General features: G+C 34.8%; 1 protein-coding gene across 4 annotated transcripts in view; it reads left to right on the plus strand.

The window, feature by feature from the left end:
• The window catches only part of NIPBL (NIPBL cohesin loading factor), a 161,407-nt gene that overhangs the window by 92,675 nt on the left and 50,095 nt on the right, over nt 1–18,637 (plus strand). Inside the window, exon 10 of one of the 4 annotated variants that reach the window (XM_085214267.1) lies at nt 11,833–13,365. The exons of the other annotated variants lie outside the window; for them this stretch is intronic. Within the exon in view, the coding sequence (XP_085070393.1) occupies nt 11,833–13,365 (1,533 nt within the window). The remainder of the gene's footprint in view (nt 1–11,832; nt 13,366–18,637) is intronic. 4 annotated transcript variants of the gene reach the window in all.

Raw genomic sequence — 18,637 nt, forward strand, 5'->3', positions numbered from 1 at the left:
ACACAGTACCGGATGAGCCTCTGAAATGTTTTCATTTCAGTGGATATACTTGTTGACTTAACTGACTTCATTTGAATCTATTTTATTTTTTTGCTTTTGTGTGGTGTTTGATAATCTTTAGGCTTCAAAAATCTCAAAGTGGATTCAAGATACATATGTAAATCTTCAAATTAAGATTTATTTTACAAATAAGGTAGTTATATGTTAACATGAGTATTTCTCAAAAGCTTCCTCTGCACTGTGTTTAACTTCTGAGAAAAAAAAAAAAAAAAATTGGATCTAATAATATAATGCAAATTTACTAGATAATTTCAGCAACAATTTTGCAGATGTGTAAATTGAGCAAATTCTAATTTCAGAAGCTCGTAGTTGGAAATGGCTGATTTTGGACATGCTTGCAAGGATGCAACTATTTTTATGTAGAGTTTGGGTTTTAGCCTCCAGAGATAGCATGTTTTCTCCCCTCCCATGGTGGTTTGGGTTTTTTGTTTGTTTGTTTTCGGTTTTGTTTTTCTATTTTATAGGTATCAGAAAAGAGAGAAAGTGCGTATATAAATATAATTGTGAGGTTACTAAAATTTTTAACTTCAGATATTCATCATTTGGTAACTAAATCAAGTCTTGTTAGAAAATGTTTGTCAATCTATGTAGAAAATGGATGCTTACTTCAAGAGATCTTTACTGCCTTTAATTTTGTTTTAATGAAATCGATCATTTTTGTGCTCTGTTTACATCATCTTGTAATCAGTAATTTTAAATTTATTCATGGAGAGCTTGGGGTCTGTCTCATAATATTTTTTTCTACTAAAGTTACTTTTGCAGCGGTAGGTAGATTGAGCATGTTTTAGATAAGAAACATCTGGAAAAATGCTGTGTATTTTTTTATGGTGTACCATAGCCTTCAAAACATCAAACAGGACTAAAACTCTTCCTTTTTTTTCTTGTTTTCAAGAAATTATGTACTTAAGTTGTGAAGTTTGTGTACCATTATTATATAGCCACAGGTAGACTGATTTGTTTCTCTTTGGGGAAAGGAGTGATTTTTTGTATGATGCAGTCTCTCTCCTTTGCCATTGCTTGATAACCATCTCACAAAATAAGTGTTCCAACTTTATGCTTCACTTGTACCTGCATCCTCTGCTAGATCTCAGTTCTTCCAAAATTCCTGCAATTGCTATGGATCAGCTAGAGGATTTACTGCCTTATTTTGGGATAAACGATCACCATTTATTCACTGGTGTTAAGGTGCTTCAGTCTAGATAAAAGCTCTTTTCCCCTTACTGCTAGAGTTTTAGTCATGATTAAAGTAAGTACTGAGTAGAAGGATTTTTACCAGTTTCATGGCAGGTTACTTGAAAACCTGTTAACTTAGAGAAATACGGTTCTTATTTTTTGTAACATTTTTGCATTTTTGTTGTTGCTAAGTTGATCCTGCCCCTACAAGTTGATATGTTCAGGGATTGTTCAATACTTAACTTGGTTTGGTGTGAGAGCAAGAAAGTTCTTCTATGGCTCCTATCAAAATTTGTCTGTTCAAAATATGTCCTGTACCTCCTAAATGTGTTGTGAAGTTTTGAGAAGCTGCTTACTATGTTGATGCAAAAACCTCGCATTTGTGCACTTTAGGGCATTTATCACTAATTGAGATCATATTATGTCCAGAAAACAAGCGAGTGTGGCATGTATTTGGACTAAGTACAGCAGGACGGTATAGCATATGTGATACTGTACATAGCAAGAAAGCATCCCTCTAGTGCTTTTATTGTAGATGTTAGCACTTGCGGAAATCTGCATGTAAGTGTCTTTGATGCTTTTGTAATTGAGACATGGGAATACATACTGCAGTCATGTTACACTTTCTGTGTATGCAGTTTTTGTTGCCTTTCATGAAGTACTTTGAGTAGAATTGTACTCTCAAGTTTTGGTAGCAGATCAGTGATCTCTTCTGTCCATTTTTTTAGACGTGAAATCTCTATAGTGCAGTGCTTCATCAAAGATATTCAGATATTTCTTTTTAAAACAGTAAGGTTTTAGATGGATATGCCATTTTCTTTCCGAGGTTTGGAACTGGCAGTGTGGTGGAACTATTCTAGGCAAGAAGCAGAGATGTTTTTCTGGGAGTTCTTGTTAAAAATTATACAACCTCTACTCTTGATTAAGACAATGTTACAGAAGTACCTTAACACTAAAAGAGGACTTCTAATACTTGGAAAATAGGGATTTAGAGCTCTTTGGAAATTATAGTATCTTCTGCAATATAACCCTTTACTCATTCCCCCCCATATCTAAATAAAAACATTAGAAATTTTTAGCCAAAATCTCTCAAAATGGGAGGCCATAGGTGGAACGCTATGTTTTGCAAAAGTGCCTTCTTTTATAAAAATCAACATACTTTTTCTGGAGCCTGATTCTCATGCTTTTGCTTTCTGAAAAAGTGCAGAAATCACTTATGCAAAATCTGGCTGATTTTTCTTAAAGTCCATCAGGTATGCATAAAGACAGATAATTCAAGATAGAACTCTTGTCTCTATATATGAGTGCTTTTCAGTACTCTTATTTTTACAGTTCTCTCCTTTCAGTGTATTTGATTTCTTGGATTTGAGTGGTTTAATTTGTTTTATCACAATAAAATGGTACAAAGTTTGGAAGATTCGTTTTGTCCTTTTCCTCTGTGTGGAAGGACAAGATTACACCTCTTCCTTCTACTTCCAAAGAATTCTCTCTGTATGGATTAATTTTGCAAGCAACTTGTATGTATAGTTAATGAAAGGACTAATTGGAGATTTTGAATATCAAGGAAACACCAGAAGTTTCATTCTAATATGCTTATTATGTCTAGTCGCTTTAGAACAAAGTAATAACTGCTCAGGTCTTTAGATCCTATTGCCCTTCTCATAATGGCCTCTATATCCCCATCAGATACAAGTTGTCGGTAAATCTGGATCATATCTTCTGTTTTGAAAAGATATATAGTATCATGAGTAGATCCAGGTGCTGTTTATCATGACTTGGATTATCTAACTAGCCATAGTTTGGGTGATTCTGAAAGGCTACAGAAAGGGATTATCTTTTTCTACAGTCAACAAGAAGTTAACCATCCTCTGCTTAGGTACATCAGGATATCCTTCTCTTGTAATCACCATTAGTGGTTGCATTTCCTGCAGTACTTTTTGCTTTTGAATGCTTCTGAAAAAGAGCGGAGATCCCTGTTCTGAATCCATGCTGTTCTCATATCTAGAGTTGTAATTAGTTCACATTCTGAAATTGACAGTGCTAAGAGAGTACAGGAAATCCTACTGATTTTTAGAAACTTCTCTCCCAAGAATTTTTGTGTTTCTTGGTAATATTTCTTCGCAGGCAAGGAGGGTGGTGTTCAATGAGAAATTTTGTTTTGGTAATCTCAGTATGAACTTGTCTTTTGTGGCTGTTCAGATATAAATGGATTATTTTTGTGTATATTCAAGCAGAATCAAAGCTGATAGTCTAAACTTTTCCCAGAACATTACATTAAGCTCTTCATGTTGTTCAAGATTTAGACCTGTTCCTGAATTAATTATCATGTTCAAAGTTTCTACCTCCAAAGCTTTCATGCTTTTTTTTTTTTAAATCACATACTGCAAATCAAAAATATGTAGAATTTATAAGATAGTAGTGTTAAAAGGAGCCCTGAGTCTTTCAGAAAGGGAAAATAGTTTTGAAAATTACGTGGAAAAATAAACAGAGAGGAACACTTTTTTTTTTCATAGACTTTCTTCAATTGCTTTAGATTTTTTTTTAAAATTCAGATTTGTTTACTTTTAATTTATGCTTTTTCATACATAGTATTGTGTGTTCACTGTTTTAGGCCAGTTCCAAGAAGTATTTCTATAATGCAACATTCGTAAGAGACTAAGTAAACTGTTGATCGCTAACTGTTTTACTGGAGAGGCTAATACATGGTGGTTTTTGAAAGGAGTTAAGAGTATTAGAAGCATTCTTTAAAATAAGACAAGCATACTCATATCTATGTTTTTTTTCCCTATATGATTTACATCTGAGGATTCATTTTACCCACTTCTTTGGGATCTTAATTTAGATGCTTTAAATTAGGAAGAAATAAAGCTGTGATGACTTTATTTCCACTAAGTGGATCAGTTAGGGGGCATTTGGATGCCTGCTATGGGCCCTTCTGTTTTAAGTTCATTCCTAGCCCATAGCAGCAGAGACACACATCACAAGAGTGTGAATCTGCAGGAGCAAAACTATCAAAACTACAGTATAGGTAAGTAAGCTTTTTCTCTTACCTTTTAAGTTCTTATCCAGCTCCTCTCCCTTTCTCCCTTTACCACATCTTTCCCAAATTCTCTTGAAGAGGAATTCAGCAGAACACTGTTAAGAATTAATATTTTAAGTCTAATATTATTTAGCCAATGAATGAAATGAGAGAATACATAGTTATAATCATCCATTATTATCCTTCACTTCCAAATATTCCCCCTACATTGGGGAATATTATAGGGATTTTATTTCCTTATCAGTGAAGACACAAGTGTAGGCATTTGTATAGTAATCTGGAAGAAGATGAGAGTCACTAATACAAAATGAGAAGAAACAATGTAAAATCTAAATTGTTATTTCTCTGTGTAGAAGGAAAATGTAAGAATTAGGTATTCCTTTTGTGAGTATAAAATTTAAGAAGGTCTGGATTTAGCAGTGTTTTGTAGTAGATGAAGTTGGCACTTTATGTAGCTGTACCTAGAAAAAATGGTTTTGCAATATTCAATTTCTATGGGTGAGAGACTTCTTTTGCTTTGTGTTCAGATACATTTAAGAAAAGGCAGAAATTCCTTTTCTATCTAGAGAAATTACAATAAAGTATTGCAAAGTTTCATCTTACAAGGAAAAATTATTTTAAAAAAATATTGTGTTAAAAATGCATTCACTCATTTGTTTAAAAAAGAGATGCTTTTTAAGTGACTTTTACTTTCTTTAACATGGAAGCAAATTCATCAAATAGGAAGTCCATTTTGGTTTTGTCTGTAGCACATAGAAAGATGACAAAGTTAAATATAATGCATATGTCATATCCTCTTGGTTGTACATGTGGCAGGATTTATAATATCACTTACCCAGTAATTACTTTATTTCTTGTGGGATAGTCACTTTTCTATGATGGACTTAAATCTTGATAAAGAAATGGCATATTAATTAATAAAGCTTATTGAAAGTTTAAGCCCAGCTTTTCTGTAGATGATAGTCACTAAGTTCGCTCTGACATCATCCTAAAATGATGCAGATCTTTTTCCATTATCATACTATATGAATGTACTATATCTAGTCAGTTGAAGATGTTTTTGAATGTAAGTTAAGATTTCAAAATGTAGTCATCTGAAAAGGAAATTAAAAGTATTCACCAATAAATGTTAAAATCCTTTTGTTTACCGTTCATGGAAATGAATAAAAAATAATTAGATATGTTAATATGTGACACATGAAATAAGTAGCATTCATTAAGCCTAATGTTTTTACTGTCTTGTGAAATCAGGTATTGTACTCTGCATGTTAAAAGTAATTGCACTTCAGGTTTTTGCTCAGTTTTTTTAACAACTCAGTTTAGAGAATGGTAATTGTTCACAATAATTCTTCTATAATTCTCACATAGATAAAGACCAGTATCCATGTCAGAAAAATCTATATTATAAATGAATTAAAATATTAGTTTTTGTAGGGAATATTATTAAATTCAGGGAGTTTAACCTATGGCTTCCAAACTCTAAAGAAAAAGCGTAGATGCTTGATTATATTGTTCTGTAGTTCAGTTCCTGTTATCCCCAGTGTATTATTTCTTCTGTAGTATTGTAGTTGACAGGGAATAATGAGTTGCAAGACATTTTCTAATTACAGTGATTCCTAAGATCATATTTTATACTCTAGCAATGTTGATTACATCATTGTTGCATTTAAGATAACGAGTGAAACTTACAAAAATGAAGATTCTAAAGTCTGCTACACTCCAAGGAATGTCAGAGCCTGCTTTACTCTTTCTGTGATTTGTCCTGAATGAGCTTGCACATCTCTTCTAATTGGCTTTCTTTTTTGCAAGGCAGACAGAAGTTTGTTAAAATCTTTTGACAGGTTGCTAAAAAATAGCCCTCCAGACTACTTGTTTATGGAATCTTTGGAATAACGTTCAGTTCTGAAAGTTTTCCTGTACCAGAATTATCACTGCCCATTTTCTTCTGTAAAGGAGCAAGCTGTCAGACTGAAATTGCTGAGCTTTGTTTGCTCAGTCTCTCCTGCAAGTGGAGGATTTTGTGCTGTGGGATTCTATTCTGCTAATTGGAAGGGAATCTCTTTCATTGTTAATTTCTTTAGTTGTTGGAATATAGTTTTAGAAAAAAGATGAGGAGCAAACTTTCAGTCAGTAATGCTGAATGTTTATGAAGAAGCAGAAGGATGAAAATGACTATTTGCCCTCACTCCCTTGATAGGCCATACATCAGCAACATTAAAATAATATTAATTATATAAATTAATTATATAATTAATATAATATATATTAATATATAGTTAATAATATATTAATATATATTGTATATAATATAATTAACATATAAACCTTTGTTATATACAGACCACACTGAATGGCTTAGGTATTTGTGATCTGCAAAACAATTTTGGTTGGTGGGGCAGGGTATTCGAACAACTTTGGAAGAGCTCTGTAAAGAATGTCTGGGAAAAGTGAAATGCTTGTCAGTAAACATAATTTTGTTATTTAAGAGTATGGTTGTGTGCTATTTGTTGAAAGTTCCTCTTGATTGGTAGCGTAAATAAGATAAACTTGTAATTGGACTCTGTCTGACTTGTCTTGTTCAAAACCAAAAGGTTTTACAAGAGGTTAGGATTAGACTGTTAGGTTTGGTACGCATGTAATAATTGTAGATTTAAGTAGTACAAGTAAGTTGCATTTCAAATGAGTAGAGGCATATCCCTGTGATCCATAAGGATTGTCAGAGTTGTAAAATATTAGACTCTACGTTCTTATTCTTTTTTTAAAAAAAGTCTATACTGGAGTCATCAAAATTGTTGATCCAGAATTCAGTGTTGAGGGTCTGTCTTGCTACTTTAGAACTGTCTTTGCAGTTCAAAAGAGGAGCACCTACACATTTAACCATTTCAGACCTGAAGTCTCCAACTTAATTCTTTACAGAGTGTAAATGAGGAAGACATGGATTTACTGTTGATTCTTCAAGATCATTCATGATCATTCAGAAATTTCTGGACTTTAGTGTCTTCAAAACAGCATTAATAAGTCTGGAATGTTACCACTCTGCTATAACAAAGCTCTGCAATCTTGTATTTCTTTTTGAGACACGTTACTTTTTCTCATATATTTTTAAAAGACCCATTTCTGTTTTGCTAGATGATGCATTTTTTAGGCCATTGCCTGATTTTATTCATTTGTGGAGTGAGTTTAATGTGATACCTAAGGCAATTATTGGATTTTCATGAAAGCAGTAATGTTGGAGATTTCAGTATTAGTGATATGCTGCTGCTTTGGAAAAATTTCAGGTTAAATGGAAGAATTGAGAAATTTCTTTAATCCAGCTCCCCACATCCTGTCTCTGTTCCTAACATTTGCTCAGCTTCCAAATACATCTGTTTTCAGGATGGTGATTCTTCATGCGATTGACTTGTCCTTTCAGCAGAAATGTATTTGGATATGCAATTTGATTTTGCACAAAAGTTCCATAGTAATTAAATAATTTCTAAACCTGAAAGTACTCATCATTTTGACACACAGACATTTCCAAGAAGAAAGCCGTACCTGTTCTTGAAAATACTATTGATAACAGGACAGGTGAGACATAGCCCCTTGGAATTATATAAAGCTTTTTTTTTTTCTCAAACTTATGGTTCCTGTAATGTTTAGTTTCTTGAACTACAATGGCATTTAATTTGGTACATCATCTCTATTGTATTTTAGAATGAGATAGCTTATGGGTACTAAACTACTACAAACTGGTGAGTGTGCTGCTATGTTAAGAGAATAACCATGTGGATTTTCCACGCCAAAGAAATGCTTCTATTGGAGATTAACTGGGATCAGACAGCACTCTGAACTGTCATAAATTTATTCAAGGAATCATTTTGGATGTATCTACATTTGTGATACAAAGGTAGAGGAAGAGAATAATTTTTCTAGAAATAGAAGAATCTGAAGATGAACATGGATGCCCAGTCTCCAACACAGTCAGAAAGCTGTTCTAACAACATCTACATTATGTTACAAAAACTGTTACAGAGTGAGCAAAAAAAAATCACACTTTACTAGTCTCCAGCTTCTCAGCCTACCTTCAGAATTCTGACAAGCTTTGAATGTAGCTCTGTGGAATTTGAAAGTAAAACATTTGCCCAATGTTTTGATAAAATCCTAAATCCTGTTAACAAAAAGAAATTCCAGTGTCTCTGGGCTGAAGTGGATGAAGATTGGATACTGATGCCTTGAAGAATATGAAGTGCATTTGAATGGACATTTTTAAAGTCCCTAAGTTTATTTGTTCATCACGATTCTGAGGGGTCCTTGAACTCATTCCTTAACAAAGTCAATTTATGTAAATTTGCATATATATTATTGTAAAAGAGGAGATTTCAAGACATCTACTTGCAGAAGTTAATTATTCTTTGCTCAATAATCTGTTGATTAAGCTCATATAATTCAAAGTGCAGTTAAGATTTGATCAAGTTCTGAAGCCTAGTGGTGTTTTTCACCTTCCACCTTCTGAGCCTTCATGACATCCTAAAAAGCTTTTGTGCTCATTCAGTGGATTTTTTTTTTCACTTATTTGCAATGAAGATAGTGGTACTATGTGTTCATCCTACCTATGTTGAATGCCCTTATTTTCGTTTACTTGGGCCAACTTTTTTGTCCTAGATCCAAATCTCTTAGATGAAGAACTGTAATGATCAAATCTAATTCTGAAGATGGCCATGAAGATGCATTGGAAATATGAAAAAATATATGAGTAATCTTTAACTCTGTCTACAGCCACCTTGCCCTTTAGGGAAAGAAAACTTTGAAGGCATCTTCTTCTCAGATAAGAACACAACAGGTTGTGGTTATGACAAACATCAGTATTCAGTTGTCAAGAGAAATGAAGAAGATCCATCAAAAATGCTCTATGTTTAGAGAGAATGTGCCAAGCCATGATGTGGTCTTCTGCTTATAAGTTCTCAACTTACAAGTTGACATTTTGGATGATGAAGATGAACAGCATTTTGAGCCTGGTCAGTTACGGAAGTTCAAGAGTGAAAATTGGTCCTACCTGAATTGTTTGGTTGTTTAATCTTGGAGCCCTCAGCATGAGGGCTCTGAAAGGTGAGTTTTGGTTGATCCAGCTACAGCAGTTTAAGGCATCACAGCTCTTAGCCATCAGCCTTGCTTGCCAGTAGGGGTAGCAGAAGGAAACATTTGCTTGACTCTTAGCTGACTTATTCAGTCTGATAGGTTAATGCAAACCATCTTCACTAGTGCCTTAAGCTGATGCACTGGACAATGAAACACACTTGTGGAAATGTGAATGTTTGTTCCCTTCTGCTACAGATGATAAGCTCACTTAAAAGAATGGGGTAGTTAAGTGGTAGCAATAAAGTCTTAAAGGCTAAATTTAGATTAGAGCTATATGAAACTTTTTTGGTGTGGCTGATATTTCTGGGTTAAAATGAGGAAGCTGACTGGCTTTTTCTTAAGAGCAAAATTTTCTTAATTTGTGTTTCAAAATGAAGTTTTCAGTTGAGAAGGTAGTGTGTGTATGTGTGTATACTTAAAGGAAAAAAAAGAAAAGAAAAAGCAAATTTGAAACTTATCAGCTCTCAGTTTGGAGGCTTCCACTTCCTGACTATTCCTGAAACCTAGCATGAAGTTCATTGAGGTCAAAGTTCAAAGGCCTCAAAGTCAGAGAGAGAAAAAGAATTTTTGTCACTCTATGAAAATTTTATATATATATATAAAATTTTAATCAGTAGTATAAGGAAATTAATATGTTCTACAGAAAAAAATAAATCTGTGCTGAAAACCTGCATATTCTAAGTGGCAATTTTATCATAAATTTCTAGGTAGCATGTCTATAATAACTATGACAAGATTTCCTACAGGATTTTGTTTAGAAGTTTGAAAAATTCTTTATTTTCAGTTGATGGATTCTCTGCATGGAGTTTAATTTTTATGTCTTCACTGCCTACCAACCATTAAAGGCTGTATATAATTTTAAAATTATAGGAAGTAGAAGTGCACAAATAGATATGAGAATGAAAATGATGGGTTAAAAAAGCCTGTCCACATTATTGAAATTAACCTGCTATGCAGTGGGGCTGGACTTGATGATTTCTGGAGAGAGCTGTAGTCCCTACAGTTCTGTGATTCTGTGATTCTCCTTGTTCCTCTGTTCTAATGTTAATTTTGAAGATGATTCTTCCAAGTTTTCACAGTTTTGAAAAAGAATCTTCTAAAACAGATGAAATTATAAGACATATGTTGTCATTTTGGTTTACAATCTATACAATTTCGGTGGCATCTTTGATTGCATCCTTCTTAGCCTTCCCCTGCTCTCTAAAAGAGAGCTAAGACACCACAAATGTAGGCACCAAATAAATTATTTTTCTTATATTGTGTTTGTAGTATGGACTGACCATAGATTTACAGAACAGTTTCTGACCTATATTTAGTCATTCCTTAGACTTAAAACTATATTCCTTGATTATTGAGAAGGTAATTGCTTTTTTTTTAATCATTTTTTATTTTTATTTTTTTATTATTTTTAATAAATTACATGATGGTAGTTCACAAATGAGTACAGGTAGGACTTACAGTTTTAATGGCATTAATTAATTTTACTTTATATACCACGTTGGTAAAATAAATAGCTTGTAATAGCTGCACAAAACACATTCATTTTTGGTATTTCTGTGCTATTCATTTCTGTGACTTCTATCAAATTACGTGTATGGTTGGCTCGCTTTTTATTTTTCTGTATTCTACTCTTGGTAATTTTTTAATATAAACTGGAAGGACTGTTGAAGACTCAAACTCTTTACACTATCTAAAATTATCACTTAACTTCTTACTTCACCAGTGCAAAGTGTTATGGTTCTGAAGGGAAGTTACTCAATCTTGTAATTGCATAGCTGCCCCCTAACTAATATACATGTTATGGTGTAAGCTCCAACTCTCGGCATACTGCTTTGTTTCAAAGAGAACCACAGAGTGTTGGAGTTACTTTAATCATTTTTGCACGTTGTTCCTCTGCTCATGTCACTAATATCCATGAAATCCAACTAATGAATAGAACCATGCAGGGAGAGCCTCTGATTTAATCATGGCAGATCCTTGCTAATTTCATGTATAATGAAGCAGGCTGTATCTGCAGATGAGAATCTTTTACAATAGTACTATTCATCAAGGAGTAGATATGAAGGTGTACTTTAAGCTTGTCTTAGCAGACTTTTGCTTCAACATGAAATATTTTTGTTTCCTTGTCTTTGTCATTATTTATTGTGACTGCTTTGTTAAGTCGTTCTCATGGAAGTTCTACAGGAGCCTTGATTTCATGTGTTTTAAGGTTTTTTAATGAATAATTGGCACCTCTGTTTGGCTGGCAGTGAACAATAGTCTATGAATACATTAAAAAGTATTAGCTAGAGAAGATCTATTCTTGCTTCTAAATTCAATGACTTTTCTTGTATGTGAACATACATGCTGAGAGTGGCCAATTTATGGCCAGGAAGATATTATGGCTTGTACAATTAATCTTTTTCTATATATATCATTTGTTATTTTTCTCTGTTAATTTGCAGATAAGCCTCTGAAGAAGCGAAAACAAGAAAACAAACCACAGGAGGCTGGGGGTGCTGCTGGAGGAAATAGGCCAGCTTCTCAGGAGACAGGTTCTGCAGGAAATGGGGCAAGGCCAGCGCTGATGGTTAGTATTGATCTTCAGCAAGCAGGAAGAGCAGACTCTCAGGCAACAATAACTCAGGAACTTGAGGCTATCAAAAAACCTGAAGAGATTAAGCAGTATAATGATGGATTTGTGTGTATTCCCCAAGAAGAGACTGCTGGAGTTCTTAAACTTAAACCTGAAAACCACCCTGAGATTTTTAGGAAAAAGTCAGACTTTGAGGTTCAAAAGACAGATATCCAGCAAAATGAAAACAGACAAATGGAGTTTCAGCAAAATGAGAGCAGAAAGTTGGAAAGTAAATACAATGACAATAAACAGGTAGAAGCTAAGTATGAAATTAAGCATGATAGCAGACAAATGGAGATGAAACAAAATGAGAACAGACAGGCAGAGTCAAAACAAAATGAGAGCAGACAAATGGAGATGAAACAAAATGAGGGAAAACAAAATAATGGCAAGCAAGAAATAAGACAGAGGCCTGAAACACCAAAGCAGAAGAGCGAAAGCAGGCCTGAAACACCCAAGCAGAAGAGTGAAGGCAGGCCTGAAATGCCAAAACATAGACATGACAACAGGAGGGACTCCAGTAAACCATTGTCAGAGAAGAAAATTGAATTATCTAGGCATAAACCTGATACTTCAAAGGTAAAACCTGATAGACCAGATTCAGTGAAGCAAAGGCCTGATGGGCGTTCAGTTTCTGATACTCAGAGGCGTGACCACGATAGCCTTAAACAGAGATCTGAGGACAGGGAATCAGAAAGATACAGAGGAGATCCATCAAAGATTAGAAAGACTGAATTTTTGAGATCCTCAAACAGAAATGAACATGATTCTAAGTATGGTATTAAATCTGATGGTTCAAAACCTGAAAAATTTGAAAGGAAACACAGACATGACTCTGGGGAATCAAGGGAAAGATTTTCTTCTGGGGATCAGAAGTCAGATCAGAAGTCAAGACCTGACAGCCCTCGTGTAAAACAGGATGGCAAAGGAGATTCTAGCAAATCAAGACCTGATAAACCTGGTTTTAGATCACCCAACAGCAAGGATGAACGAAGGACAGACAGTAGTAAGAGTAAAGTCGAGAGTAATAAAGCACATCCTGACAATAAAGCAGAGTTTCCCAGCTATTTGTTGGGGGCAAGATCTGGTGCACTGAAACATTTTGTCATTCCAAAAATCAAGCGTGACAAAGATGGCAATGTCACTCAGGAGTCGAGGAAAACTGAATTTAAAGGTGAACAGAAGGACAAAGTAGAGAAGATTGGGCTAGTTGAAGACCTAAATAAAGGAGCTAAGCCTGTAGTTGTCCTCCAGAAGCTTTCTTTGGATGACGTACAGAAATTTATTAAGGATAGAGAAGATAAATCAAGGGGCTCTTGTTTTAAACCTAACAAGAACAAGTCGTCCAAATCTAATAAAGGTAAGATTATTTTTGTTAACTGCACTGTATTTTGTCCTCTCACTTTCTTTTAGATTTGCTGCTTCTGGGGTAGGAAAATAAACCTAAAAATTTGATTGTTCATATGCTTGCTTGCTTATATGGTGATATTAGAAATCAAAGTGAAACTCACCTAACGACTTGTTTCTGGATGTCTTGCCCCTGTGTAAGTGAAACAATTTATCCTGTTGCAAGTACCTAATGTAGGAAGTCTTAAGTAGTTTCAATCTGTACTTCATCTGGGTATGTGTGTAGTTAAACATAACTGGTATATGTGTGATCTGAACTGGTTTAAGTGTGTCTGTATAAACCAGTGTAGCTGGAGCGGTGAAGCTACTACTGAGACAAGCCCCAAGATTCTTCTGTATCTTTAATTAGTAGACTGAAATGTGTTTTTTCCAGATATGTTTTAACACAACACAGTAAGAACATGGTTACAAAATGCCATCAGCATTTACACCGCAAATGCAACACTTCTGGGGAGCCAGCATACTTCAGGCTTTTTGACAGTAAACTCTCCTAAAGGTTCTGTCTTTAGAGGAGCATAGACGTTTCTGTCTCTGGGATCCAGCGTAAGTGGCAGGAGGAAAGGAACCAGTAAACAACTGGTTGATATTTTTAAACTAACATAAAAAATATTTGTGTGATTTCCAGTGTCGTCACTCTAGTTTAGAGAAATAGTATTCACTGTGTTACTCAGAGCCATTTTTAGTTACAAACATTTTAATGCCACTGACGTGATTTTCATAAGCATCCTTTATTTGATTCATCCTACACTTCTTAGTAGATTGCATAGCACATCTTTTCTAATGTTGCCTTTAGCATCACTGATCCATTTCTTCTTCCATCCCTCTTATTTCATGTAGCTTAGAACATTCTGAATTCTCTGTTTTTACTTGCTCATATTTCTTGTCCTTCATTTTTTTCCATTGTCATCCATCCCTCCCCCAAGAAAAATCTTATTCCAGCCTTAATGGATCACTGCTGTTCAGTTTGAAATAGAGTGAGTTCACCTAGTTGAAAACACCATTTAGATGGTCATTCTGTCTTAAGGAATAATCCTGCCTCAGGTGGGCTAAATGTTTTGTCGCGGAACATCTTTACAATCTATACAAATTTTAATAAATTTTAAATTTGAAAATCATGCCGTTGTTGTGCCTGTGTATAAGCCTTCATTGTTGTGTGAAAAGACAAACATTTTCATAATATTTTGCTGGCAAGTTTGTAAATCTGTAGGTTATTGAATGAAGGGAAGGAGTAGCTATAGCATAGGACTGTTACACTTGAATTATCTTGAATCATCCTGATGGTCCGTTTTGGCACTTGCAGGAAAGAAACAATGTTTTTCTCTCTTCTGATCTTTCAGGTTTTTTTTTTCTTTTTTTTTTTTCCAAAGAGTTGTTCATTTGTTTGTATGTATGCTTGTGAGGGGTCTTACCGTAGCCTCTTTTCAGCAGGGCAGAATGAACATTCTGGTTTTAACATTTGTGAATGCTTTCTATTCTGTATTTACTGTAATGCCTTTTATTCTGTATTTATCTGAAATGTTTTGTGGGCGCGTCTTGGAACTATTCCCTTCAATATTGAGACTGTGAGATCATGTGTGCCATGCTTTCATTACAGGGCTTCAGCAAATACCTTCTATGCTGCTTCCTTGAGCCACACTGGTCAGCTGTGTTAACAGTTTCTTAGTTAATGTATTCAGAGCAAGATTTACTTTATTAAAGCATGATACAGATATGTTCAGTAAGAGAAACTAACTACCGGTGTAAGTCAGTATCTGTGGTTCATTGTGTGTGAAAGACTGTCTTTCCAAAACAAGCATAGTGTATGTAATGCAAATTTTAGCTTAGGACAAATGAGTGTGTTTTTAAGACTTGTGCAGAAATGCCATTTGGATCTTCAAATATAATCTCTTGAAGTTTGTTTTAAAAAATTCTAATACCCATTCTCACTCCTTCAATGTCTAGATTGCTATTGCAGGACTTCATTATCTGTTCAAGACTGTGTAAATACAAACTTGGTTGCTCAATATAAGTCTTCCAAACACACTAAATTCTCTACTAGTGCATCTGAATTTTCCGTGCAGATTTTCTCTTTCTTCAAAGGTATGCTTCACACACAGTCTTACAGAAGGAACTAAAGGTTTCACTGCACTGCACTTGGGTCATCTTCATGTTTTAGAGTTCCAACGTTGCATCCAGATTTACTTTCTACTAAGCCTATGTATTTTTTCTTTGAGCCTACAGTGACTCCTGTTTTACTCTGGTAGTTTATAGCAATGTCAAATTATGTTGCTTTTGTGTGACACAACATTTTATCTTTGAGTTCTAGCTCTACTGGAAACAGCCTGGTTTGTCAAGCTCAGTAGTCATTTAGGTGCTCATCTTCTAGATAGGAGTGACAAGAAAGGAAATATTCTGGGATTAAAAACTGGATCCACATTGCGTTGGCTGTTTGAGCAAACTCATGCCTCAATTTTCTGGGCAGCATGGCAGGGCTTCTCAACTGTATTCTCTTGTATATCTGAAAACAATAGAGAAAAAAGGGGTATGATTCTTCAACATTTCCCTCATGTATGGGGCTTATGTAAAGAAGAGTTTCTCCAACCTTTTGGAAAAACAGCTTGTGGATATTAACACATGAAGAAAACATAAATTTCACTCAAACTTATTTATAGAACTAATTTTGTTATCATAAAATGAGCACACTGAAATCAGTGTGGCAATGAAGCACTACAGTCAAAGGATATTTACTTTTGAAAGTTATTCATTGTGGTGTAGCTTCCTTACCGCAGTACAGATTGTACTTTTGTAAAGGCTGCAATTCTAAAATTTTTTGATTCCACAGGCCTAAATCTTGGGATCACTGTCTTGAAGTTCCAGTAGAAGCTGCATTTGCAAGTGTAAATGGAGAAATAGTAATCCACTAAGCATCTTTCAAGTTGCATTCACTGCCAGTTGCACTGAGCAAATTATAATTTTCATTCAGGGTTTACTTGAAAATTATACTGCATTTCAGAGAAAAAAAGGACATTTTGTGCTTTACAGAAAGGGACTTTTAATGATCCTTCTGAACTGAAGACTTATTGTAAACTCTAAATGTATCTGGACTTACAGGAAAAAAACTCTACCTCTTTTGTAAGAATTGTACAGCCTTTCTGTCTTTCTGTTGTCGTAGAATCACATAATTGCTTGGATTGGAAAGGATGTTCAAGGTCATCTAGTTCTGGCTCCCCTGGTGTGTATTAATGACTACCTCTTTTCAGCCAGAAGGCTTTCCCTCATGGCATTTATAAATACATTAGATTTCTGGAAGATCCATTTTAATATATACTTTTTTTCATTTAGCCATAAGTCTTTTTTTTTTTTTTTGTAGTGAACAAGGTCACATTTTGAACAATATGCTAGGTACAGTTTCGTCAAAAACGAAAAGCAAAAGTATATAATGGGTTAATTCCAATAGTCTAGAAAACTTGCAGTTACTTAGCATGCTTTGCACCAGAATGGGTCATTTCTACTTGCAGGTGTTTTTTGGGCAATATATATCCATCCTCTCCCAAAAGGTATGGTGACATATGTGTTGGAATCATGTAGTATCCGAGGTCTTCATTTTTTGTTTCAACTTTTCATAAATAAATGTTGGGAAAATTCAGCAGTTACATGATGCAGTTTTTATTTCTGTTGGTAGTTTACTGGTGAAAAAGGAGAATTTTTCAGTACATTGCTTTATGTGGAGGCTGATTGAGTTATTTCCTACCCTTATTTTTGCCATTAAGGTAAATACTCTGATTCTTGCTCTCACAGTTGTTCCTAAAACTTCTCTGGGTAACAAGAGTGAAATATAGATATTCCATATCCAATTCTTGAAAAAAAGCAATATATTCTACAAAGCTCACCTGTTTGTTTATATGTTTGTTCAACAGAAATTCAGTGCTTTGTCTACTTGCAGATTTAGGAGTTACAGATAGCCTAAAACAGATATCTGAGGACAGGGAGTCAGAAAGAGACAGAGGAAATCATCCAAGATTAGAAGGACTGAATTTTTGAGATCCACAAACAGAAATGAAAATGATTCTGAGCAAGGTAACAAATCTGATTGTTCAAAACATGAAATATTTGATAGGAAATTCAAACATGAGTTTGATGAATGGACAGAAAGGCTTTCTTCTCAGAAATCAAGACCTGACAGCCCTCATATTAGACAGAATGATAAAGGAGATTCTAGCAAATCAAGACCTGATAAACCTGGTTTTAGATCACCCAACAGCAAGGATGAACGAAGGACAGACAGTAGTAAGAGTAAAGTCGAGAGTAATAAAGCACATCCTGACAATAAAGCAGAGTTTCCCAGCTATTTGTTGGGGGCAAGATCTGGTGCACTGAAACATTTTGTCATTCCAAAAATCAAGCGTGACAAAGATGGCAATGTCACTCAGGAGTCGAGGAAAACTGAATTTAAAGGTGAACAGAAGGACAAAGTAGAGAAGATTGGGCTAGTTGAAGACCTAAATAAAGGAGCTAAGCCTGTAGTTGTCCTCCAGAAGCTTTCTTTGGATGACGTACAGAAATTTATTAAGGATAGAGAAGATAAATCAAGGGGCTCTTGTTTTAAACCTAACAAGAACAAGTCGTCCAAATCTAATAAAGGTAAGATTATTTTTGTTAACTGCACTGTATTTTGTCCTCTCACTTTCTTTTAGATTTGCTGCTTCTGGGGTAGGAAAATAAACCTAAAAATTTGATTGTTCATATGCTTGCTTGCTTATATGGTGATATTAGAAATCAAAGTGAAACTCACCTAACGACTTGTTTCTGGATGTCTTGCCCCTGTGTAAGTGAAACAATTTATCCTGTTGCAAGTACCTAATGTAGGAAGTCTTAAGTAGTTTCAATCTGTACTTCATCTGGGTATGTGTGTAGTTAAACATAACTGGTATATGTGTGATCTGAACTGGTTTAAGTGTGTCTGTATAAACCAGTGTAGCTGGAGCGGTGAAGCTACTACTGAGACAAGCCCCAAGATTCTTCTGTATCTTTAATTAGTAGACTGAAATGTGTTTTTTCCAGATATGTTTTAACACAACACAGTAAGAACATGGTTACAAAATGCCATCAGCATTTACACCGCAAATGCAACACTTCTGGGGAGCCAGCATACTTCAGGCTTTTTGACAGTAAACTCTCCTAAAGGTTCTGTCTTTAGAGGAGCATAGACGTTTCTGTCTCTGGGATCCAGCGTAAGTGGCAGGAGG

The sequence above is a fragment of the Meleagris gallopavo genome, chromosome Z (genome assembly GCF_905368555.1).
Source record: "Meleagris gallopavo chromosome Z, MGAL_WU_HG_1.1, whole genome shotgun sequence".
NCBI classification, from domain to species: Eukaryota; Metazoa; Chordata; class Aves; order Galliformes; family Phasianidae; genus Meleagris; species Meleagris gallopavo.